General features: G+C 42.5%; 1 protein-coding gene and 1 long non-coding RNA gene across 3 annotated transcripts in view; both read right to left on the bottom strand.

The window, feature by feature from the left end:
- LOC138785290 (uncharacterized) overlaps window positions 1-26,755 on the bottom strand; it is a 71,135-nt gene that overhangs the window by 17,985 nt on the left and 26,395 nt on the right. Inside the window, exons 2-5 of one of the 2 annotated variants that reach the window (XR_011362091.1) lie at window positions 9,621-9,801; window positions 5,218-5,291; window positions 3,980-4,061; window positions 942-1,090 (exon numbers count right to left, since the gene is read on the bottom strand). This is a non-coding gene — a long non-coding RNA (uncharacterized lncRNA). The remainder of the gene's footprint in view (window positions 1-941; window positions 1,091-3,979; window positions 4,062-5,217; window positions 5,292-9,620; window positions 9,802-26,755) is intronic. The other variant, XR_011362090.1, reaches the window with a different exon arrangement.
- CLDN5 (claudin 5) lies at window positions 23,532-25,893 on the bottom strand. The gene has a single exon (XM_069961095.1). It carries the CDS (start codon window positions 25,816-25,818, stop codon window positions 25,177-25,179), a length of 642 nt encoding a protein of 213 aa, XP_069817196.1. The 5' UTR covers window positions 25,819-25,893; the 3' UTR covers window positions 23,532-25,176.

The following is a 26,755-nucleotide window of genomic DNA, read 5'->3' as shown; positions in this document are numbered from 1 at the left end:
AGAGTATCTCCTATAGGACAGCACAGAACACATGGTACAATAACAACCGTAACCCTTTGCTTACTTCAGCTGTGCAACACATAACAAGGTGTAAAAGTAACACCAACACCTAGTGGTAAATAAGAGAATGCTTCCTTCAGCACCACGGAACTGAAGAGAGAACTTTACGACAGGTGCCTAGGGCTCTTAACTGTGGGACACCACAGGGGCTGCCTGGAAGATTGCTAGATCTTTGTCTTTTCCATCAAGCAACTTTTTAATTGTTCTACTGCCTGTTATATAGCAGCTCTCACATCATCTGTTAAGTCTTGTACCCATCTCAGCAATTAAACTAATTTTACATAATTTCTTATTCTTTAAATGGGTACTCAGTTTCTGTCAAAAGCTATATATATTTGTAATTTACTTCCATTTAAAACTCTCTTCTTCCAGTATTTATCAGCTGCTGTATGCCCTGCAGGAAGTTGTGTATACTTTCCAGTCTGACACAGTGATCTCTGCTGCCACCTCTATCCATGTCAGGAACTGTCCAGAGCAGCAGAGGTTTTCTATGGGGATTTGCTGCTGCTCTGGGCAGTTCCTGTCACAGACAGAGATGGCAGCAGAGAGCACTGTGTCAAACTGGAAGGAATACACCACTTCCTGCAGGACATACAGCAGTGATTTTTTTTTACATAAAAAATAAATTACAAATCTAAATGACTTTCTGAAACAAGCTGATTGTCACTGGAGTACCTCTTTAATCTTGACCTAGTATCTAGCTACATTAGCTGAACTGGTTTACTTTGTATTTGTCTTTATTGATATGTAATCACGCAGTGTTGAATTTTATAGATGCCCTAAACACCTTCTGTTAGGTTTCTGCCAAATTTCTGTATTCATAGTAGATGCTATGTTACACCCATCGCACCCCCCCCCCCCCTCCATAGGGAAGAATTTACCTTCTCCATACGCCGATAGTTAAGAGGGAACTCCAGCGAAAAATGTTTTCTTTCAAATCAACTGGTGTCAGAAAGTGCCAGGGATTTGTAATTTACTTCTATTAAAAAAAAATCTTCAGTCTTCCAGTACTTATCAGCTGCTGTATGTCCTGCAGGAAGTGATGTATTCATTTAGTGTACCAACCATACTAAGATAAGATGAACTGGTGCATATATTTTTGGGGTAAACAGCATGGAAACGAAAGTACTTGGAGGAGATAGCATGGGTTATAAGGAGCACTTGAACAAGATTCCAGGGCTTCAAAGCAAGAATGGGAACGTATAAGCCGCAATGACGCTCGGATATTTAGAAATGACCCTGCGCTGATCAAAGGCAAACAGGCTCATTTATTTTTCGGATGAGCTTTATAATGTCCACATCCCGCTTAGCCGAGCTCTATTTGTATAAGCGCAAACTGCCAAGAACTCGGTACAGAATAAACAGCGCGACTGTGGCGACCCCGGCCTAGTGCAAACCTCTTCCTCGTCTCGGATTTTCCCGTACCTCGAATCGTTTCATTACACGATGTCATAAACAGGGTTTTACGGCATATTTTTGTTACCCGAAGACTTTGATGTGAATTGATTATACAACCCCCCATTCTTAATCATTTCATAACTTGTGCGCCGCAGGGGGCCCGCGCGCTTCGGTAATGTCTATGGTAGCAGGAGGGGGTTAACCTGTATAAATAAATAAGCACAGGATGGGTGGTTATAAATATAAGAGGGAACAGAATTTTTTCCTGAAGTCGCGGCACTAACATATGCTAGGCGGTAAGATATGAAAATATTTGGTGTTCTTTGATGTTGAAATAATACCAGGATATTCCGAGTCTGGGATCTCTGCAGGAGCTGCTTGGCTACGAGTCTGTCTCTTGTTCAGAGATAACATGCGCTGTGTTTATAGAAGGGTCGGTGTTCTACACACAGAAGCAGGTTCTGCTCATGTTCTGGTTAAAGGTTATCACTTATATAGGTGCAGATTTGACATGCAGACAGGACAAACATGGGGTTCACATACATTAGAGGATTCAACAAACTGTCAGGATGAAGTATGGGACAGAAACAACTTTCATGCATTGTTGGAGTAGGGGGTAAATACTTTACAGTGATTGATAACTACTAAAGCAGAATTTACCACAGTCTATGTAATTTAGTCTGCACCTGGGGTCCATGTTGTCTTGTGTTAGAACTAATGTCATACTTAGGTTAAAAACAGCAATTAATGATAAAATGATAATAATCGATAATAACAGTCATTATTATAAAAAAAAAAATGGTCAAAAATAAATAAATAAAATATAAAAAATAAATAAATAAATTATATATATATATATATATATATATATATATATATATACACATACATACACACACATATTTTGACTCAAAATGCACATATTTTACATTTGTTATGGCTGTAATTATTATGGCTCGGTTCACACTATGTAAAAATGAAGGCAGTCTTTCATAATAAGGGCCGTAATTGTGCACTTAATGTCCTTGAATTAAAAAAATAATGGACGTTATTTGTGAGATGAAGGCCGTTGTTATGAAAGACAGCTGTCAATTTTACACGGTGTGAACCTAGCCTAAGGCCATGTTCAGACATGGCAAAACAGCGACCGTTCTGTGAAACGGCTGTGTCACAGACCGACCGCTGTCTGAGATGTTCAGCCCAACCGAACATCACTTCAACTTGTTTGGAATGCGGGCACATTCGGGTGTTCCCACACTCCAATTAGCTGTAGCAGACAATGTAAAGTACGGCCTGTACTGTATACACTGCGTCCGGGATTCCATAGGGGTTAAAGCGATCAACTGCTGTGATTAAACAACGGCCATTAATGCAAACCTGCAATGATGGCTGTTGTTTAATCAAAAAATACATACAAACAAAAACGGATGCGTTTTCATCCTTTTTTTTTTATAATGGAAAAAACGGATCATCAAAACGGATACGCACAATTGCATCTGTTTTTCTATCTTTTTTTTTTTTTTTTGCAAAAACCTAATGTGAACCCAGCATATTACATAGGCAGCTACTACCGCAGTATAGCAGACGTCCTGACCTGTATACAATGTACACGTCTGGTGTCTCTTATCCTAGGGAGAAGCTTTCTTTTAGAACTTTCTGAACTTTGTTTGCTCGGGAAGGAGACGTAACCTCAAGGCAAATTGCAAACTCCTGGGAAAAATTAATCCGTATATTGGAATGTAAGAATGTGACTTGTATCTTCTAGCTGGCAGCATCAAATGGTTATTAGGATTGTCAAGGCCGGGTGTATTATAGAAGCAGCCCCCACAATGGCGCCCTTCCCTCTGCACAGACAAATATGATAGGTGGATGCTCGCCTGAGGATATCCGAATAATCTATGACAAGTAGATTGTCCTCTTGTCTGGGGAAGGGGGATATCTGCTCATCTGTAGGATTATTCTTATTGAGATGCTATAAGCCTAGGAGGCGCATACCATATATACCACAAAGGTTACATTCGTATAGTGTATACTGTATATATGGCCATAGCTAGAATGCCAGTGACTGGGGCTAGAGGTCAGCCATGTGTTTCTGATTAAAAGTCAATCTGAAATAAGTAAAAATATATGAAAAAATATTGTTTTAGGTACGGCCTCACATTATATAAATATTCAAGGCTCCAGAAGATAGCTAGTAAGACTCAGCATGACCACCTGTCAAAACCTGATCCTTTACAGAGTCCTCTAAACTTAGAAGGAAAAGAAAAATCTAGACTTCTCAGGAAATCTCTATATTACGGGGAGTGGGGGTGAATGAGATTGCACAATAAAGTCATAATGGAAACGTCTCCTGTAAACAGAGCGCGGTACTGGAAACAAGGTGAGAAGCGGCAGCAGGTGGTAAAGAGGAGATAAAAGAATGTGGCCGTTCTTATGGAGTTATGTGTTTACGACAGCGCTATCGTACTCTAACGGGATATTAAGTGGTAACTGACATGTTTGACTAAAAGTAATACATTACCTTTAAATATAATATACAATGCCTTGGCATCCGGCCATCTTGCATATAGATGAAATCTCAGCCTTTTTACACCGCGGTGACACTGCAGGGAAGCAATTCAATACATCAATGCTAACTAGAATACTAACCAGGGGGGTTCACACAGTGTAAAATGGAAAACAAAAATAGCTGTAAAATAGGTATAAAAAGTGTACTTATTTTAGGAGGTATTCCGAAAAAAATCAACTTTTAAAAAAATGTAAAAGTATTTCAGCATCCGCAATTATTAGAAATATGGACTCTTTTTTATATACAATGTGTGCTTTTTCATGGACTGTATTAGATACTTATATTAAAAGGGGTAGTCCAAGAAAATCAACTTTAGGAAGTTGCGGGATGGGTCTGACCTCTGTACCACCGCCCGGCGGTCTTCTGTATTATGAATAGAGCCACGGGTACGGCACGTGACTTGCGACTCTATTCATTCTTATGGAGCCGACGGAAAGAGCAGAGCACAGCGCCTTTCCAGCATAGTAGGCTCTTTCCGTACTCCATAGGAGTGAATAGAGATGGGGGTCATGTGCCGTACCTGCGGCTCTATTCATAATAAAAAAGCCAGGGCTGATACAGAGATTGGCGGGCGGTACAAAGGTCCTGTGGATAGGGGAAAAGTTTATTTTCTTGGAATACCCGGGGCCGGGGAAGCCTGGGCCTGATACAGAGATTGGTGGGGGGTGGTACAGAGGTCAGACCCCTCCCGCAACTTCCTAAAGTTGATTTCCTTGGACTACCCCTTTAATATAAGTATCTAATACAGTCCATAAAAAAAGTACCCGCCAGTGCACACTTGTATAAAAAAAAAAGTAAAGAATCATTGTTGACACTGATAGACACTAATAACAGTAAACGGGGATGCTGAAATATTTTTACTGTAAGGGTCCTCAGAACGGCCATACATTGTGTGGACAGAGCGGAAACAGCAGCCGTTGTTCTTGCATTAGCAGCCACAAATAATTTACATGTCAATTTGTGCAGCCGTAGGGGAACAACAGCCATTGATCAATACAGAGTGTGAACAACAGCCGCTGTTCCCCATAGAGTTCAATGTAGGGCATTGTTTTAAGGCAAAAATGGGCGTTGTTTTAATCTTCAACAACGGACATTCATGTCTTAAAAAATCCACTGTGTGAACATAGCCTAAACATGTGTTTCCTCTTCATATCTGCTGACTTAGGTAGGTTGTACCGTTGTTTTCTTACCGACTCGCAGTCCTTGTCTTAGGTTTGTCCTGAGCTTCTTTAGGAGCACTTGTTTATAACTCGGATTTCTTCATCTGAAAAACAGGAAAAGGATATGTCCTTCTGATAAATAGTACAGCAAAGAATGTCCAGCAAGAGAACAATATGAAAACGCCATCACTCAATACATCAAAAAAAGATAAAATAGAATTGACGTCAAGTGTGAATTTGTAGACAAAATTTAGTGGTGTCCCATTAGAAAATGAACTTTCTATCACGCAGCATTTACATCGCTAGGTGCAGATCTATAGCAAAGCTTTCCTTCTTTCAGAGATTCAGTTTGCTCTAATGTAAACTTCTTGCTCTTGATTCTTTGATTCCAAGACATGTATCCAAGTGCACTGGCCAAGGCAATGCCGGGCATATGTCCCAGTTGCCCCCCCCCCCCTTAGCTACTTCTTCTCTGGCTATGTAGTATAACACTAAGAAGAGGGATGCCATCTATATCAGCTCACTCACACAGGTCAACATGATCGGTTCTGATATATAAATACAGTACATGAGATCTGCGAATACAAATGATGAAAGAAGCTACAATTGCAAACTGCATGTTATCGAGAAAAAAGTTAAGTGGGTGGTAAGGGTTGTTTTATATTAGGTGATTCCTCGTCCGCAGGCGGCCACAAACAAGCACCAACTGAGATCAGAGAGATCGGCGCTTGTTTGCAGTGCCTTTACACGTCACGAGAAACCAAGTGGCTGGGCTGAATAAATGTTCGTGCACATCCGTGCTGTCAGTTTCCAGATCACACAGCAGTGCAGTACATACTTACCTAGTGCGCTGCTGTGATCAGCATCATCTTCTCCAGCTCTCTCATCTCTTGTTCAGGGCCCGCCTCCTCCGCTTGTCAATCATTAAGAAGAAAGGCAGTGGCCTAAAGATACAGTGGCTGCATAGGAGAACCGGAGAAGAGGATGTTGGATCACAGTAGTAGCGCACTAGGTAAGTATGTACTGCTGTGTGATCTGGAAACTGACAGCACGGATATATGTATATCTGTGCTGTCATTTTGCCTTTATCGTTATTGGCCACACGTCCCCTGGAGATGTGTGGCTGATAACAATACATTTTGAACCATGTTCTATAGATACGATCAGCCAAGGATCTGGCATTTTTCCGTTCCTCAGCCGATCGCTGTCACTTTTACACAGGCTGATTATCGGCCGCAGGAGTGTTTCTTGCAGTGTTCCTGGTCGATAATCGGCCCATGTAAAAGGCCCTTAAAGCTTGTCTGTCACTAAAAATAACTTTTGACATGTCATCAGACGTCAAAAGTTATTGATCACAGCAGGTCTCTTTTGGCACCTTCTCTGATCAGAAGATATAGCCAGAGAAGAATCGCAATGCAATCCCTGGCCAGCAGAGCAGTCATCAATATTATGTCTGATGACATATCAAAAGTTTTTCTTAGTAACAGTTCCCATTTAAGTCAGTTGCATTTTAGACTGGAGGCGCCATATTACATAGTCACGAAGGTTATTCTAGTTTAAAGGTCAGATAGATTTTAGGTTGTGGGATATGGGATAATGAATATCCCGTGAAAGGTAGTTAAAAGAGAAGTCCAGCCAGACCCATTTTTTAGCAAGTGCTGGGGAGGCTAAAAGAAATAACGTGCTCTTACCTCCCTGCTCCAGTGCTGGTGGCTGCATACCGCTGTTTTGGTCCAAAGCCGCTTCCTGGTCTGAGCGGGTCGTGAGGTCTGCTCAGCCAGTCAACAGCCAAGGACCCTACCAAGGCCGCTGACTGGCTGAGCAGACCTCACGCCTCATGACCTGACCCGGGACCCGTGCAGACTAGGAAGCGGCTGTGGACCAAAATGGAGGTATGCAGCCACCAGTGCTGGAGCAAGGAGGTAAGAGCACGTTATTTTTTTTATCCTCACCAGCACTTGCTAAAAATGGGTCTGGCTGGATTTCTCCTTTAGGCTATTTTCACACAACGTAAAGAGACCGGCCGTTCCATGGCCTGGCCGGGTCATGGAACGGCCAGTCTCTGCCCAGATCATCCCGGCTGGTACTTAAGTACCGTCCGGATGATCGTTCTGAAAGCAGTGTTCTGATGCTCCCCATAGGACACAATGAAGCAATCGGCTGGAGACGCTTGCTTCATTGTGTGAACTGACAGGTCTTTCTGCGGCCGCAGAAAACTGCCATGTCAGTTATTTGTGGGTCCGCATGGGATTCCGGACGGAGCATATACGATGTGTATACGCTCCGGCCGGGACCCCATAGCAGATAAGGCAATGTTCCACTCCGCATAAAGTACGGCCGTTGTTGCCAATGGCAATAACGGTCGTACTTTTACGTAGTGTGAACATAATCTACCAAGAAGAGGACCAAGTATAATAACAATAAATCTTTATTAATCAAAAAAACCCTTGCTCATGATTTAAAATACAAAACTGCATTACATGGTGTATTATGGCAATCCAGATAAACTGACACAGTGAGGTAGGTAACATAGGCTTCAACAGGCAACTGCTCCGAAAGTGCTCAGTGCAGTGTAAACATCGGTTATGTACCGGGGGAAGGGATAAGACCAAGCATAAGCTACCCACAATGGGGACTATCTCCCTACTTCCTCCCAAAAAAAACCCCATAAACCCTGTAAGCCCGTAGTGATTCACCACTCACCCATGCCAGCGTCTCCCCAACGTACGTTTCACGTTTGGCGCTTCCTCAGGGGGCGTGTCTATAAGCTGTCATGTGCCATTTAAATACGCTGTGAGATCTGTCGTAATTTCCGGGGGTAACGGCGCATGTCCGGGAGTAAGGCAGGATATAACGTCATCTTCCGCCTCCGGCAAACAGCGTGAAACGCATATCCGCCGCGTGAACCGCAGACGGACATGCGCACAACGCTTCTTGTCACCGGAATGGAAGATTCCCTTGCCCATACATCGCAGACATGCGCGCAACCGGAGCTGGACAGTATTAAATCCTAACCTCTATTCTACAATAGTGGACTTGATCTAAACCTTACCCAGGTAATACCACACAAAATAAATATAATAAAGTGCAATTTATATAACATGATTACCCACATATAAATTGGACATTTGACCACATTACTAATTTAAGTGCATGTGCAATCTACATACACAATCAAGTACCATATAAGTGACTAATAAGGTGCATGAACAAAGTGACAGTGCCAATAATAAAAAAGTGCCAGTGCTTTTATATCATTCATATACATTTCTGACATACTAAGTGAAGAAATATAAAATCAATATGATTATTACTAGTGTAAGATGCCACCTAGGCAAAAAAATGTGCTAAATAACACCTCAAATAATGAAAAATAAAAATAATAATAAAAAATAGATAAAAAGATATATAAAAACATCCAAGTGAAAAAACATATAATAAAAATAAGTGATTTTAATATCGGCCATATAGTCCAAAGGTATGTTGTATAATATAATTCATCAACTCCCAGTCCCAGTAGTGTGAAAATAGCCTTAAAGGACGGTTGAGTCAAGGAAGAATTCCAGGAGGTATCTGTGATATCCAAGTTGGACATGTGCACTAGCATTTTGGGCTATATGATACAGCTACAAAGTAAAACAAAACTTTGCATAACTCTGTTGTGTCTTACATGGTCACGGGTCCACAACTTTGTTAGATACCGTAAAGTTTCTGTTCTCATTTTGGTTTTTATTATTTCATGGTCCAGATTGTATTTGCCTTGAATCCGCAACTTCAAATCTGCTGCAGATCCTGTACGTGTGAATGCACCCTAAAAAGACCTTCATGTCTTTTATAGAATTATACTACAGACATGTACACTTAACCTAGTGTGTGCTAAGAATACACTTACATAGGAAGTGAGTTGTGAACCTGTGGATGTAGAAGGTTCCATTTTCTCAACGCATTGTTAACAAACTCCGGTCTTTCTGTCACTAACAAAATAAGAGGGTTCCATACAAAAAAGTTATGGCTGTGAACAGACAGAGCCTGAACAAAGCGTCCAGTTTGGCTGACCCACAACTCCTGTCTTTTGTAAAAGGCAATTTACGGACTCGCTTTGTGTAGCCAAGCAACCTGGAGGCTTCATGGGGTCTCCATGGAGAGGGTGACGGTGGCAATGAAGAGTTATTGTTTATTTCCCCTTAACTGGATGGTGGGCAAGTAATGAGGACCATCCCCCACCCTCTCTTTACCTATAAAGTTCTGTTAAATGGCGGAGGGTGGATGACGAGACAAAGCCATGTTCACTATGTCGGAGACTTTCTTGTCCTTTCGGAAAAAAACCCCAAAAAAGTAATGGGGAGGTGTATTTATTTTAATGCAATGAGGACCCATGATGTTTGTGTACATGCTCATCATATGTCATTGGAGGAAATGTTTGTATTACTCACCCTGTAGTGTTTAATTCTATAAGACAATAGCCTGTATTGTGCACTGCCGATATAATAAGAGTTCAATAAACTTCTCGAAGCTGTAGACTGGAGGTCCATGACCTTCTGAGTCACATTCAACTTGAGCGGTAGCCGCAATCCCTGGGTGTCCTGCCACCTCTATTGTTGGAGCTCAGTCACGCTGCCATAGAAAATATGGATGAAATACAGAGAAATTATTTTACAGGTTACAATGAATCGGTTTTGTTCTGTGTTGTGTTCTGCATTGTCTTTTTGTATTTCTTTACTTTTCTGTTAAACAGTTCACTCATTTTTTTGTAGTTTTAGAAATGAAGCATGATAAAAAATAAAAAAATTATCCATGTAAATTATACAAAAACAGAACTTTGATTATAATATTTGATCACACAGAAGCATTGATCTCTATAGACCAGAGGTAGGGAACCTTGACTCTCCAGCTGTTGCAAAGCTATAACTCCCATCATGCCTGGACAGCCGAAGCTTTAGCTTTGGCTGTCCATGCATGATGGGAGTTGTAGTTTTGCAACAGCTGGGGAGCCAAGGTTTCCTACCCCTGTTATAGACTCTACATTATACTTGAGTACTTCTGTCAAATTGTACTCAGGCTCTTTTCAGCATGTGTTTGTCCACTATACACCTTGAGTTCATTATAGATTTACTTTAAGCGTTCAAAGCTGACTATAGGTTTATCTTGTTCAAAAATGTCCGCCCTGTACTTTTAATGTCTTTTGTACACTAAGATACACGTAACGATATTCTCAAAGAAGTAAAAGCACAGCATTGCTAAATGCTGATTTCAGGTGCGTTCACACCTACAGGATCCATAGCAGATTTGATGGTGCAGATTTTATGCTGTGTTCAGTTATTTAAATGAAATCTGCTGCGGATCTGCTGTGGATCCACAGCAGAAAATCAGCTGTGGATCCGGTAAGTGTGAACGTACCCTAAAGGGTAAAAATGGTTGTGTACATGTTGGGTCTTTGCAACCTGCATTTTGAAAGATATTTGTCTGAAATACTTAAGGCCCTATTACACAAAGCGATTATCGGCCGTATTTGGCCGATTATCGGCCTATAATTGCTTTGTGTTGGCTGTGATGTCGGCTAATCGTTGTCTTTCAACATGTAACATGTTGAAAGACAAACGACTATATAGCAATGATCTGCTGTCGTCACTATGAGCAATAGGAGCAGCGGCAGCAGACTGCGGCTATCTCCTATGGGCCTCCCAGATGATCTAAAGATCTTTAAAAAAAACTAACTAGTTAACATTATTTCTTTAAAGGTTTTATTCATAAACTTTAAAAACAAAAAACAAGTGATGCTCACCGCGTCCCAGTCCAGCTCAGACACAGTTCCCACTCCTCTGCTGGTCTCCAGTATCACTATCACAGCCCCACAGGTACTGTACTGCGTTTGCTATGCGTAATGGCTGGAGAATAGTGGACCCGCTAAGCCTGCTCAATCAATGGTGTAAGCTGCACCAGGAAGCGGAGTCTAAGGGGCCGCAGTTCTTCACCAGAGCCAGCCGCAAGGTGGGGAGGACTTTCTGTGGCAGGCGACCCCAAGGTCTCTACCCCTGGAGCGGTTTGCTTGCGTAGGTGGCAAGGTGAGGCGAAGTACAGTAGTGTAAGACAAATGTGTAGTTGGGGACAGGCAGAGATAAGTGCAGCTATAATAAAAGTCACCGAGGGGGACTAAAAGTTAAAATATTATTTTTTTTTAAATGATACCTCACACAGTCCCCCAAAAATTAAAGGGGTACACCAGGAGGGGGTTATTTTTAGGGTATGGCCGGGGAAGGGAGGAAATAGAGGCTGCCGGTAACTTACCTCCCCGCAGCTCAGCCATTCAGCTGTCGGAGAGGAGTCTGGCCTCGGCCGATAAATAGCTAAGCTGCCTTTAGCCGCAGCTCAGACCAGGAAGTGGCGGCCGGATGGGAGAATGAGGCAGCGCGATCCGGGACCCGGCGCTGGAATCAGGGAGGTAAGTGACCGGCAGCCTCTATTTCCACCCCTTCCCAGGCCATATCCTAAAAATAACCCCAGCCCGGAGTACCCCTTTAAAGTATTTCATTGCAAATTACAATTGGTGTCGCAAAAAATAAGGGGCCATGTGGGTCTGTAGGTGAAAAAATGCAATCGCTATGGCCTTTTAAAAACTAGGAGGCAAAAATGAAAGAGCAAGAATGAAAACTGGTAGAGATGAGCGAATCGGGTTCGGGTTCGAGTCGATCCAAACTCGAATGATCGGCATTTGATTAGCTGGGGCTGCTGAACTTGGATAAAGCTCTAAGGTTGTCTGGGAAAACATGGATACAGCCAATGACTATATCCATGATTTCCACATAGCCTTAGGGCTGTATCCAACTTCAGCAGCCACCGCTAATCAAATGCCGAAAGTTCGGGTTCGGATGGACTCGAGCATGCTCCAGGTTCGCTCATCTCTAAAAATTGGCCCAGGAGGGAAGGGGTTAATTGTAATCCACACACACATATATATAATTTATTATATGCTTTATTCGGTTGTCCTCCTGCCCTGCTGTCTATTAAGACTCCCTGATGTCTGTCTGGAGGGGCATGAGCCCTAGGCCTCATTATTCTTTTATCCGCGTATAAGGGCCGCTTCCTGTCTGAAGTGTGTGTGCCTCCGGTGTGAGTGGGGTCTCAGAGGTCACAGTTTAGATCCATAACTTAGAAACGCTTCATTTCTCAGAACAATGTTGCAGAGGGTCCGGAGCATGCCTCCGCCCAGCCCTCTCCTCTGTACCCACACAGCGGGGGAGCAGCACTTCCAGGAACCTGCATGCTGTGTGCTGCCACAGTTCCCATCATTTTCTATTCTTTAGCTTTCAATGAAGGAAGGTAGTGGATGAATCAGGGAACTGTAGTGATATCTAAGTGCAGGTTATGCTTTGTGCGTGACAGATGACTTATATCAGCATCACATAGTGGGGACCAGGGAGAAAAATACTTATTTGCCCACCAGACATTTTGTATACTGGTCACTGCGTTCATCTAGTCTGCCCTTTCAGTCCCTTCCCTTCTTATTATCTTAGGATCTATTAATAATGATCATTATTTGTGTCCGTCATTATCAGTAAACGGACGTCATCTTTTACGCTATAGTCCCATAGTGAGAACGTAGCCTAAAAAACATTTCAAATCCTTGTTCAGAGTATAATAACTGAAAGGATGGCGGAGGCCATGGATTACAGTACCAGGCATTGGATGGCATTGTACAAATCTCATTCACAGGCTGCAGAATTGTTCTGCACAGAAGGTATGGAGTGTAAGCTGCATGTCAGTTTCTGTGGTAGACTCACATAGTGGATTCCACTACTAGGCTATGTTCACACATAGTATTTCCGTCAGTATTTTGGTCAGTCTTTTTTCACCCCAAACCAGGAGTGAGTTGAAAACACATCTTTCCATTATAATTTTGCCCTGTCAGTTTCACTCCTGCTTTTGGCTGAAAAAATACTGACCAAATGTCTGACGGAAATACTATGTGCAAACATCGCCTTAGGGTAGACTCACAGATACTGTAACGCAGCGGATTTCACGCTGCGAGTTTCTTGCAGTGAAATCTGCTGCAATGCTGAATTCTTTTTAAGTCTATGGCAATCTCTTCCTGCAGCGGATTTTCCTTTCACTGCAAGAATATTGTGCTAGAAGCTTTTAACTACTTAGCTCCCATCACCGTACTTACCTGTCCATGTTCTCCTGGTGTTTTCACACATGCTTTTCTGGGTTCCTGCTTAAGCCAATCACTGGCTGCGGCGGGACAGCACAGTGATTGGCTGAGTGTGTTGTCAGTGTGTGGGGACGTGAAGAAGCAAGCATAAGCACACCGGGAGAACAGGTAAGTATGGTGACAGAAGTAGTTAAGTAGTTAATTTTTTACAATATTTTCACAGTGGAATATAAACCCACTGCAGGAATGGAGGGCTATGTTTCCAGAGAAAAGCGCATCTTCTCATGGCTCTATCTCCCGATCAGTACGGGTCTGAACACTCAGACCCGGATCGATCAAAACTTTTGACATGTCTGTTTCTAAAGCCCTCTCTCTTTTTCTCCTGCACATAGTACATGCTAAGCCCCACCCACCTTCTTTCTGTCCTGGTCTAGCTGTTACTAGATACAGATTTTCCCTAGCAACAAGCCGTGAACAGCAGATTTAAGGGAAAAGAGCCACCGAGGGGTGAGGTGATGCTAGAAATGTTTTTCTGCTGTAAAGAATCATTTTTTGGTAAATGAATTAAATTACAAGTAGGTGAGGAATTTAATTGACTATAAAATTGAGGGAATTTTGCTGTGGATCTCACCCTCTGTATGGCACCAGTTTAGTAAGACTCTGTTCAAGTACATTGTACTGCACTGTAATCCGACGTTACCCTGCAATAATAAAATACTCAGCACTGGTGGTATACAATGCATGCAGAAAATCAGCTTTACAGAATACGGTCATTTTAAGCCACTTCAGCCTCTTTAGAACAATATAAAATTAAAGTATCTGAATTCCTGATCACACGTATTATCCACCCAGCAGCAGCTCAACGTGCTTAATGTGTTCACACAGCATGTGGAGCAGCCTAATCCAGGATTGACTGGTCATGCTGGTGTTCAGAGAAATCGCCATTCAGTCATACATTTTTCTGCCATGTGTTTGTATCTGACGGTGTACGGTATAGTGCATGGGAATGCCGAAAACAGACATCTCTCCCATTGTGTGTACGGCCATTGTCCTTAGGGCTTGGATGTAATTTCCCCCACAGCTGCAACATGGGACGGCTTTTACAAGAACTGGGGATGATGACAATAGAGAGCAAAGGGATATAGGCAGGGGCCTATAATATGTTCTGTGCCTGAAGTCAAGCCCTAAGGGTCCTATTACATGGAGTGATACAGCAGATCATTGCTCTGTGGAGTAAAGACAATAATCAGCCGATGACAATGATCGGCCGATCGTGTTTTAGGTTCTGACCTAAAATCATTGGTCACTGGGTGCGCATCGCTACATGTAATAGGCTGCACGATACTGTGGATAGGGGAAATCGACAAACCCCTTTAAAGGGGTACTCTGTCGAAAATCATTTTCTTTCAAATGAACTGGTTTTAGGAAGTTATATAGATTTGTAATTTACTTCTATTTTAAAATCTCCAGTCTTCCCATACTTATCAGCTGCTGTATATCCTGCAGGAAATGGTATTCTTTCCAGTCTGGAGAACAGGAGAGGTTTTCTATGGGGATTTGCTGCTGCTCTGGACAATTCCTGAAATGGACAGAGGTGGCAGCAGAGAGCACGGTGTCAGACTGAAAAGAAAGCACAATTTCCTGAAGGACATACAGCAGCTGATAAGTACTGGACGACTGGAGATTTTTTTTAATAGAAGTAAATTACAAATCTATATAAAACTTTCTAAAACCAGTTGATCTGAAAGAAAAAGATTTTTTTTCCGGAGTACCCCTTTAAGAGGGCTGGTTGGCAGAACCAAAACTTTGTGAAACAGCGCTATGCAACTTTTCTTTTTTTTTTCTTCACTAAAAGTCCCTAAAAACGAACAGGTTGCGTTTTGTCATCTTTTAGGGCCCTGTTACACAGGACGATAATCGTGCAAAAAATCATTATATCGTTCAAATTTAAACGATAATTGTTCTGCGTAATTGCAGGCAACGATCAGAAAATCGTTGGTATGTCGCCGATTGTTGATTTAGATCTGAACCTAAAATTATCTTTAATCGTTCCCTAATCGTTCGCTGTAATTCCACATTTTTTCGCTCAAGTTCCGCATTTGTTCACTAATCGTTCAGTTGCACATTGTCCATTGTTGTGCTGGGATCAGAAGGAATAAACGATCATAGTAACGATCACAATAACGATCGTAACTAACGATCATCATTCTGTGTAATATGGTGAATGATTTCACGTTAACGATCTCGTTTGTAACGTTTATCGTTAGTCGTTTATTGTTAAAAATCGCTCCGTGTAATAGGACCCTTAGGGCCCTATTCCACCGGACGATTATCGTTAGCATAATCGTTAACGATTAACGATCTCAAACGACCGCTATTGCGAAAGACCTGAAAACGTTCACTCATTTCCATGGAACGATAATCGTTACTTATGATCGTAATTGCGATCGTTTCTTCTTCCGTATTTCTTCGCTATTGCGTTCGTATCTATTGCGAACGACCGAACGATGTCTTATTCAATGCGAACGATTTGCGAACGTTTTGCGAACGAGCAACGATAAAAATAGGTCCAGGTCTTATAAAGCGATCAACGATTTCTCGTTCGGTCGTTAATCGTTAACTGCATTTCAACCGAACGATTATCGTTTAGATTCGAACGATTTAACGATAATCTGAACGATAATTGTCCGGTGGAATAGGGCCCTTAGGCTGGACTAAATCAGTCCACACTAGACAACCCCAGAGAAATATTTTTAGTGTTTTTGATTGTCAGTTCACTCCAATATCTAGTTCTTATGCTGTGTTTACACGGAACGATTATCGTGCGAATTTGCACGATAACGATCGAATTCGAACAATAATCGTACGCGTAAACGCAGCGAACGATCAAGCGACCAGTGAGAAGTCGTTTATTTTGATCTTACAACATGTTCTAAAATCGCCGTTCGTAAAAAAATTCACAGATCGTTCCGTGTAAACAGTCGTTCATCGATTTTTACTATGTGTGAGATAGGCTTAATCTATTGCAAAACGAATTTTCTGTACGATATATGGTTCCGTCTAAACGCTGATCGTTATAAAAAAAAATTGTTACTTCGAAATCGTTAATTTTACCATCGGGCGAATTATCGTTCCGTGTAAACGCAGCATAAGAACCACAATGCATGTGTACAGCTGCAGGGAATTTGGCACATGGCCAGAACTAATAATAAGATGACCCCTCTGATAAATGTCCCATCATGCATCCTGACTATCAGACCACTCTGTTATTTCCTATCACCATTATTAGCTGCAGATAGCTGGACAGCATCAGCTTACATGGCAGTCTGCAAGGGACAAGTTAAGGAATGACCTCTTGTTGCTTTGTCCTGTGCTAAATTTCCATGTTTAGCTCAGTTATTTCGGGTTGAAGAAGACAGATAAGGCATTCATCTATTTTAGAGTAAGGAAAACACTACTGCTGAAGCTGTGTGTATCCAGGACAGCTACACTTTGTATGCAGAAATGTGAAGGATCTTAAAGGGGTAGTTCACACCCCAACTTTTATTTATTTATTTTCAAATCATCTGGTGTCAGAAATGTGTTATTTACTTTTATTTAAAAAAAAAAAAATCTCAAGTCTTCCAGTACTTTTCAGCTGCTGTATGTCCTACAGGAAGTGGTGTTCTTTCCAGTCTGCTGAGCAGAAGACGTTATCTATGGGGATTTGCTACTGCTCTGGACAGTTCCTGACATGGACAGAGGTGGCAGCAGAGAGCACTGGAGAGAATGAACCACTTCCTGTAGGACATACAGTAGCTGATAAGTACGGAAATACTTGAACTTTTTAATAGAAGAAAAATACAAATCTCCTGAACTTTTTGCCACCAGTTGATTCGAAAGAATTTTTTTGAGGGTAAACTACCACTTTAAGATTTAAAAGGTGTGTTCATACAGTCAAGTTTTTAATTGTAATTATTGAAGACAAAGCCAATAAAAAAAATAAATGGAGGACAGATCATAAAAGAAAGACTTTTCTCCTTTTTCATATGATGCATTTTTCTGTGACCTGCCTGGGATAAACCTATAGTTATACTAAGACTAATAGGGCAGACTAGATGGACCAAGTGATCTTTTTCTGCCAACAATTTTCAAAGTTTCTATGTTTGTAAAAAGGGGCATTTTTCCATTGGCAGTGATGAAACACATCATAATAAGGAAAATCAGCTGATCATTTTATTTTATTTATTTTTTTAACCATAAAAACGCTGCTTTATGGACAAATAATTGGCCAGATTTACTATGTGTGTGATTTTAGAAGGTGGGTAGGGGGCTTTGGCGAAGAACACTATTGCATATAGATATTATTGACAGGATTGCAACACAGTCTACTTCTTAAAGGAGTTTTCAGACCTTACAAATCTCTCTATATTGGTGCCTTTATACTTACCTCCTTGGCTCACATTGCAACCTCTGTTCACCAGGACCAGAACTGGTGGTATACAGTGCTTCCTGTGTTTAGGGTCAGCTCATGCAGTCTCCGATCAGCCAATCAGCGGCTATAGTGAGTGATCGTCCACCTCAGGCACTGATAGGCTGAGTGGAGACAGCACAAGCCAACCCCAAGCCATGTGTTTGAGGTCTGATGCCGGTGAACAGAGGTAGTGGTATGAGCCCAGGAGGTAAGTATAAGTATCCCTTCTCCCAGCAGGCACCAAAATAAAGAAGTTTGTTAGGTTGAAAAAACCCTTTAAATCAGCTACAGGTGAAATCATACCCACATGTGGTGACAAATGGCTGCATGATTTTTTAGTTAAACTGCAGTATTAATGGCTAACTCCCACGGCTATTGGATAAAGTGTCTGCATGTGGCAGCCACCGCATGACAACCCGACCTCAGTTACACGGACGAACACCTAATGGCAGCAATTACTTAGTAGGCATTACCACCAGGTATCCTTGGCAACAACAGAAAACAAACCTGTCTTGTCCTTCATCTTAAAGGGGTATTCCGCTCAAAATTAACTTTTAATATGTTGCTGCTCTTGGTGAGAACATAACAAGGAGCCTATTCTTTAATTTCCACTCTCCCCCAGTGTCCTCCTGTGTCATCCTCAGGTCCCCGGCTAAGCGATCCCACCTCCACTTCCGAGATGGATTTGTCTGGCAGTGACAGCCTGCTCAGCCAATCACTGACTGAGACAGGGCAGCGCCACGGCCAGTGATTGGCTGAGCGGGCTGTTAGTGGAAGTGGAGGCGGAATTGCTTAGCTGGGCCCCGAAGATGACGGGGGAGGACACCAGGGGAGTGTGGAAAGGTAGCAATGTTATGTTCTCTCCAAGGGCAGCAACATATCAAAAGTTAATTTTAAGCTGAATACCCCTTCTCAGACATGAAAGTATATCTGAAATATTAAATCACTTTATCATAAAGGATTGGAGGAGTGGAACATTTATTTTATATGCATAAACTGGTATTTGGATATTATGTAACTTTGGCTTGGAATGGCTTATTTCTCTGGAATTTGACCACTACGGGTGAGTTCACACTGAGGAATCTGCACGGATAAATAAATATCATAGTTTAATAAATAAAAAAATTTTTTTAAAAAGGAGGCTCCCAAGCAGGACACCTATCTGTCTTTAGGACATGGTGTTTGATATAGGAGCAAAATATTAGTTTTACTTTTCTTAGAATTGATGTGTGTTTATGTGCTGATATAGAGATCCCCAAAGATTTGGCAGATGATTTTAGCAGACAGTTAGGGTGCCCCCAGAAACGTTTTCTGGGCTACAAAAAAAAAGTGCCAAAAAGACTGCCAAATATTAACTTGCCATTTTCTGGTGTTTTTGACTTTAGGTGTAATTGGCTTTCTTTCTTTCTTTTTTTTTTTGCCTTTTTTTGTTCATTTTTGAGACAAACAGCAGAAGTTCCATTGAGCTCTATAGGAGAGAAACGGCAGAGTTTGCAGAAAACTGCATTTTGGAAAAACTGAGAGAGGAGAAAAACACCACAAAAAAAACAACAACAAAACACCAAGTATGTATAGTATGTATGGCATGTAAAATCCCATTGACTGGTGACTGTCTGACATCTGTAGCTATTTTGCTCAAAGAAACGTTTTAAGGCCCTATTCCACAGGCTGACAGTGAGGAGCAAACAAGCGATATTAGCGATCGTTTGCTCCTCGTTCCCCGCTCGCTGACGCTATTCCACGCGGCAGCAGTAAGCGGGTGAGTACGGGAGGGGTCGCGGGGAGGTGGGCTGCCCGGGTGATCGTCCGGGCAGCCCAAAGAGGATAGCGGCGGTCTGCTGCCGCCGCTCCTCTATATTGGGGCGACGGCAGCAGATCGCTGCTATTCTGGTCATTTGTCTTTTAACATGTTTGAAAGACAAACGACGCAACGATCAGCTGACATGAACAATGTCAGCTGATCGTTGCTCTCTATTCGACGGGGTGAATATCTGCCGTAGTGACCGATATCCGCCGAATACAGCCGATAATCGTTCCACGGAATAGGGCCTTTATTTTGTGTGTGTTTTTGCAAAAAGTTTTGCCGGTGTAATACCACCCTTGTTCACACACATATTTTGGTCAGTATTTTGCAACCAAAACCAGGAGTGGATTGAAAACACATAAAGACTATGGTCTCACACTGTTGAAATTGAGTGGATGGCTGCCATTTAATGGCAAATAACCATCAGTATTTCAAAACAACTGCTGATGTTTTAAAATAACAGCAATTATTTGCCATTAAATGGCGGCCATCCAGTTAATTTCAACAGTGTGTGAGCATAGTCTTTCTGTGTTTTCAATCCACTCCTGGTTTTGGTTGCAAAATACTAAGCAAAAATACTGTGTGGGGGAGATTTATCAAACATGGTGTAAGGTGAAACTGGCTCAGTTGCCCCTAGCAACCAATCAGATTCCACCTTTCATTTTCCAAAGAGTCTGTGAGGAATGAGAAGTGGAATCTGATTGGTTGCTAGGGGCAACTGAGCCAGTTTCACTTTACACCATGTTTGATAAATCTCCCCCATAGAGCCAAATCCGCTGGCTAACACAAAATGCAGACATGGGGGAGATTTATCAAACATGGTGTAAAGTGAAACTGGCTCAGTTGCCCCTAGCAACCAATCAGATTCCACCTTACATTCCTCACAGACTCTTTGGAAAATGAAAGGTGGAATCTGATTGGTTGCTAGGGGCAACAGACAGTTTCACTTTACACCATGTTTGATAGATCCCTAACACAGTGCGTGAACAAGGCCATAATCAGTTTTTAGAGCTAAGGCCGAGAGTGAATCCAACAGGAAGGAGAAGTGTAGCTCATTCCATTATATTTCCTATTCCTTTTGAATCTACTTCTGGCTTTGGCTCCAAAAACAGAATAAAAAACTGTCAAAAACCTCTATGAGCCGCTCAGTCCTGTCCCTGACTGCCCCAGTCTCTGAATCAGCAACAACAAGAACTCCATGAATGATTATTATAGTAATATACTGATCTAGGGGAAACGACGGAAAGATAAAACGCAGTAATTTTTCTTTATTCTAGCGCCGACTTCGACCATGAGCGGTGAGGTAATGTTTCTCAGACCTGCACTTAATAGCAACACGGATTCCACACAGAGCCCAGATGTGCAAACTATTATTACATGAAAAGGATTAAAGCATCTGCGCAGAATTAAGGAAATCCTCCAGACGTGACCTGTAGGGATTCCTCGAGGACGTTGATCTAGAGACTCAAGCACTGGGCCAGTGATCAAGATATACTGGGACGTCTCGTCATTCCAGGAGATGTGGGATAAACACAGACTTGGTTGAACTAGTGTAGGGGTAGGGAACCTTGGCTCTCCAGCTGTTGCAAAACTACAACTCCCATCATGCCCGGACAGCCGAAGGCTGTCCGGGCATGGTGGGAGTTGTAGTTTTGCAACAGGTGAAGAGCCAAGATTCCCTACCCCTGCACTTGTTAGTATTTTGTGTACAGCACTGTAGGACATGTGGGCGCTATATAAATATTCTAATTTCTTGTGATTCTTTTCCTAGTTACAATGGTGAGCAAATTCAAGAACAATGAAATCCACCGATAGGATAAGGGTATGTTCACACACGCTGGCGTTTCATTACGTTAACACAATAAAGGACGGCAAATAAATAATGAATTATTGCAATGAACTGATGCATTCCCACATGTGTGAACCCAGCCTTAGGGCCCTATTCCACCTGACAATTATCATTCAGATTATCGTTAAATCGTTCGAATCTAAACGATAATCGTTCGTTAGAATAGCAGTTAACGACGAGAAATCGTTGATCGTTTAATAAGACCCGGACCTATTTTTATCGTTGCTCGTTCGCATTGAATAAGAAGTCGTTCGCAGTAGCGACGACAAGACGACCGCAAGAGCGATCATAAGTAACGATTATCTTTCCATGTAAATGGGCGAACGATTTCAGGTCTTTCGTTTGGATCGTTTATCGTTAACGATTATGCGAACGATAATCGTCCGGTGGAATAGGGCCCTTAAACTCATCCTTTCCAGATGACTATCCCAGATAGAACCAAATAGAATGTAACAATGAAAAATAATAAACCCACTTGATCTTTTAACATGTTGAAGGCGCTGTCTGGGGGAATAGTTTGGCAAATACAGCGTGATTTCATCCTAACGATCAGTCAGAAGGTTGGGGAATACAATGTACTTTCCCGTATAATTGGCTGTGGTAGGTGAAAGGGTTAACAGCCATTAGGGTGAACACACAGTCAGGTTGTGTTGCACTTGCAAGGGTTGTAAGGATGCGTTTACACAGAAAGATTTATCTGACAGATTTTGGAAGCCAAAGCCAGGAATGGATTTGAAAAGAGGATAGATCCCAGTCTCTCCTTTATGACCTGATCCCTGTTTATAGTCTGTTCCTGGCTTTGACTTCAAAGATCTGTCAGATAAATCTGTCTGTGTAAACGCATCATAACTGTATCAGATCACTTTACAGCGATGTTCACACTTAGTATTTCCGTCAGTCTTTTTTTTCAACCAAAACCAGGAGTGGGTTAAAGACACAGAAATTTTTCCATTATAATTTCGCCCCGTCAGTTCCACTCCTGATTTTGGTTAAAAAAAAACACTGACGGAAATACTGTGTGTGAACATAGCCCAACAGTAAGTAATGAAAGGATTTCACAGCAGTATTAGAAACTACAGCAGTATTAGAAACTACAAAGCCACCTTACCCATTACTGAAATGGCTGAATCACTGCAACATTGTAAGGGCTCTATTACACGGGATGATTATCGTGCAAAAAAATCGTTCGAATTTAAACGATAATCGTTCTGTGTAATTGCAGGCAACGATCGAAAAATCGTTCGTATGTCGTTTATTTAGGTCTGAACCTAAAATAATCGTTAATCGTTCGCTGTAATTCCACATTCGTTCGCTCAAGTTCCGCATTTGTTCACTAATCGTTCAGTGTAATTGCACATTGTTCATTGTTTTGCTGGGATCAGATGGAGTAAACGATCATAGTAACAATCGTAATAACGATCGTAACTAATGACCATTGTTCTGTGCAAGAGTGTGTTTACACAGAGATTTATGTGACAGATTTTTGAAGCCAAAGCCAGGAACAGACTATAAACAGAGAACAGGTCATAAAGGACCTCTTTTCAAATCCATTTCTGGCTTTGGCTTCAAAAAATCTGTCAGATAAATCTCTTTGTGTAAAGGCACCCTAATATGGCGAACGATTTCAGGCTAACGATAAACAATCTCGTTTGCGACCGTTTATCGTTAATTGTTAAAAATCGATCCGTGTAAAAGGACCACCAGTATTTCCATCAGTCTCACCAAAACCAGGAGTGGGTTAAAAACACAGAAACTGGGCAAATCTTTCCATTATAATTTTGCCCTGTCAGTTCCACTCCTGATTTTGATAAAAAAAAAAAAAAAAAAAAAAGACTGATGGAAATACTGTGTGTGAACATAGCCCAACAGTAAATAATGGAAGGATTTCACTGTAGTATTAGAAACTCTTACCCATTACTGAAATGGCTGAATCAATGCAACATTGTAAGTCTATAGGAAGCTTATATGAGACTATAGGAAGCTTATATGAGACGCATAAGAAGGATCAAGCCCACTAGTGTTATACAAACTACTTAAACCTGGTAACTAGTATCTCTATACTATATAATAATATAACATCCATGCATAGTTTTTCTTAAAAAATCATTTATTTATCTGGAAAATACAAAGAGACTTTGGTAGATTTTTTTTTTTTTGCAAAATACATTTAAATAAAAGAATTATTTGTCACATGTAAAACATCATAATAATAATAATAAAACAGTTAGAAGGTACCAAAATAAGAGGAATCCGGAGCCGGTGAGAGAAGAGAGGCAGCTCCGGAGGCTGCTAATACTGACGTTATAAGGCGTGAGCGCTGGGTGACGTCCCCACATCGGCCGGGGGAGAGGGAGAAGCCGCAGGCTGCGGGTACATGGAGACGTCTTATAGCTTCATCCATCAATGTTAACTATGTAGTGGACGTCTATGTCAGGGTGCGTTCACACATACAGGATCCGCAGCAGATATCAATGTAACTAAAAAACTGAACACCGCATCAAATCTGCTGCAGATCCTGTACGTGTGAACGCGCCCTAACAGAAAATCTCCATCACATCTGTAATTACAATGGGAGAATCAAGCTGCAACCTTTGGGTTACATAAGACACTCAGTCGTGGCGCTCTGATTTTTCTATGTTGCGTATTACCAGATTAAGTGAGTAGTTCAGACATAGCGGAGGGGCTCGGCGCACTTTACACGTTTCCCCAAGTTCCCCACGACTCTTCTGCCGTGCCATCACCAGCGTGTGAACACTGCTGGGGTCACACTGCGTTCTTGTAGTCCGTTTAACGGATCCGGTGGTAAATGGTTACTTTTACCGTACAGAAAAAACTGCCACGTGTTTGTGTATGCTAAAAAATAAAAAAAAATAAAATCAAAAAAATAAAATAAAATAATGGAAGTCAATGGAAAAAATAATCCTTAGGGTTCACACTGCGTTTTCAGCATCCGTTTAACGGATCAGTTATTTTTTTTAACGGTCGAAAAAGTAGCGTCAACAGTACTTTATTGTGCGTCAAAAAAAATGCATCCATTTTATAATGGAAGTCAATGGAAAAACGGATGCACACAAATGCATCCATTTTTTGCAAAAAACGGATCCGCTAAACTGATGCTGAAAACGCAGTGTGAACCTAGCCTAAGGGATGCACACAAATGTTTTTTCTGTCAAACGGATAGATTAAACAAACTGCAAAAACACAGCGTGCACCCAGCCTGAGCTGACGCTGCATTGTTGCATTCTGTTTAAAAGAAGTCAATAGACAAAACAGATGCAAACAATTGCCTAAAAGGGATACAGTATGGGACAGACTGGGAAAAACGCAGTGTGAACCCTGCCTTACCAGCTACCTGAAAATCAAACATCAATGCCCAATACAGGAATGAGATAGAGGAATGAGAGAAATCCCCCTCTCCAAGCTGCTGAACCAGCAGGGGATGCCAAGGACCCACAAGCCACCCAGCCGCTGCCCACGAAGCTTCTCAATCCGATCACCTACTAAGTGCCCACAAGGAGTCCAGAAAGCCGATGCCAGAGATGAGGGCACCACCATAACCCTGACTATACAGAATATACATATCTACACGTATATACACACAGTGGACCGCACGAACGATCGTTCACTATCGTTCATTCATCCAGTCATACGATGCCAGTCCTGGGATGATCCGGTGCCCAGGAGGTAACTTGTACGAGTCCCGGTGGCCGTGATGCCAGTGTCCGCCACTCTCCTTACACGTAGTTCTTCTTGTCGTAGTCCCCGTTGGAGGTCGGTCTCCGGGAGGCGGAGTACTTGACCGGCATGGCCCGCTGCCCCCGGCTGGACAGGCAGATGAGGACCCCGCCGAGCAGCAGGAGGGCAGTGGCCGCCCAGCCCACATACAGCGCGGCGCCCATCTCCCGCTTGTTGGAGTTGGGCACGTGCGGGTTGAAGAAGTCCCGGATGACGATGTTGGCCGTCCAGCAGAGCGGGATGAGGACCAGCAGCCCGTCCACGATGTACATCACCCCCCCGGCTAGTAACATGCGGCTCTTGACGTTGGTGCCCTGGAAGCAGACGGTGCACTGGGCTCCGAGCACGGTGACCAGGAGGGCGATGATGCCCAGGATGGCGGCCAGCACAGTGAGCGCCCGAGCCGCCTGCACCTCCGGCCGCAGCCCCAGGATGGAGTCATAGACCTTGCACTGCATCTGCCCGGTGCTCTGGATCACGCAGGTCATCCACAGCCCTTCCCAATGGAACTGGGCAGTCACGATCTGGTTGTCGATGAAGGCTGTCACCTGCCACATGGGCAGCGCACAGGCCAGGATCACCCCCACCCAGCCGATGATGGAGAGGGACAGCCCGAAGATCTCCAGAACCATGGCTCCCATGCTGCGCAGTGTGAACAGTGCTGTGCGGCTTTGTAGCGTACACTCTCCTCAGGGCGCATCTGAGCCTCCAGCTTCTCCCTCTTCTATTTAAGTAGTTCTCCAACTCCAGACAGGATGCCTGGCCGGCCAATCAGGGGCTGCAGCATCTTGAGGCTTCCAATCAGACTATGGTAAAGGGGGGGGGGGATGGGCTGGGGGGAGAGGGGGGGCTGCTGCTGGAGCTGGAGCAAGGAGGAGGACCTGACCAGTTACAGAATGCAAAAAAAAGAGACTCTCAGAGGAAGAGGGGCTCACAATGGGAGGGGGATGTGTCATGTCCCCCAGATCCAGGGGAATACCAGTGCTGTGCCCACGCTGCCAGCTCAGGTTACTGGGATTCCTCCAGCTGCATCATTACCGAGAAAGGAGTCCTCACTAAGGCTAGGTTCACACTGCGTTTCTGCAATCCGTTTTTTTTTCAGACTTTTTTTTGCAAAAAACGGATGTATTTGTGCGTATCCGTTTTGATTCGTTTTTCCATTGACTTCCATTGTAAAAAACAAAACAAAAAACGGATCAGAACAGATCCTTTTTTTTAACGGACACAAAAGTAGGCTGGGTTTCACACTGCGTTTTCAGCTTACGTTTAACGGATCCGTTTTTTTTAACGAACAAAAAAATGTCAGCAACGTTTGTGTCCGTCAAAAAAAAAACAGATCCGTTTTGATCCGTTTTTTTTTTATAATGGAAGCTAATGGAAAAAAGTATCATAACGGATGCGCACAAATGCATCCGTTTTTTCAATCCGTTTTGATCCGTTTTTCCATTGACTTCCATTGTAAAAAAAAAAAAAAGGGATCAAAACGGATCCGATTTTTGTGTCAGTCAAAAAAAAAAAAACTGATCCGGTTTTTTTTTACAATGGAAGTAAATGGAAAAACGGATGCACACAAATGCA

The sequence above is a fragment of the Dendropsophus ebraccatus genome, chromosome 3 (assembly GCF_027789765.1).
Source record: "Dendropsophus ebraccatus isolate aDenEbr1 chromosome 3, aDenEbr1.pat, whole genome shotgun sequence".
Taxonomy (NCBI): Eukaryota; Metazoa; Chordata; class Amphibia; order Anura; family Hylidae; genus Dendropsophus; species Dendropsophus ebraccatus.
This window is presented reverse-complemented; position numbering and strand designations above follow the sequence as displayed.

What these genes read in the sequence shown, in the direction of transcription:
- CLDN5 (XM_069961095.1), bottom strand. Translation starts at nt 25,818, where the DNA reads ATGGGAGCCATGGTTCTGGAGATCTTCGGGCTGTCCCTCTCCATCATC.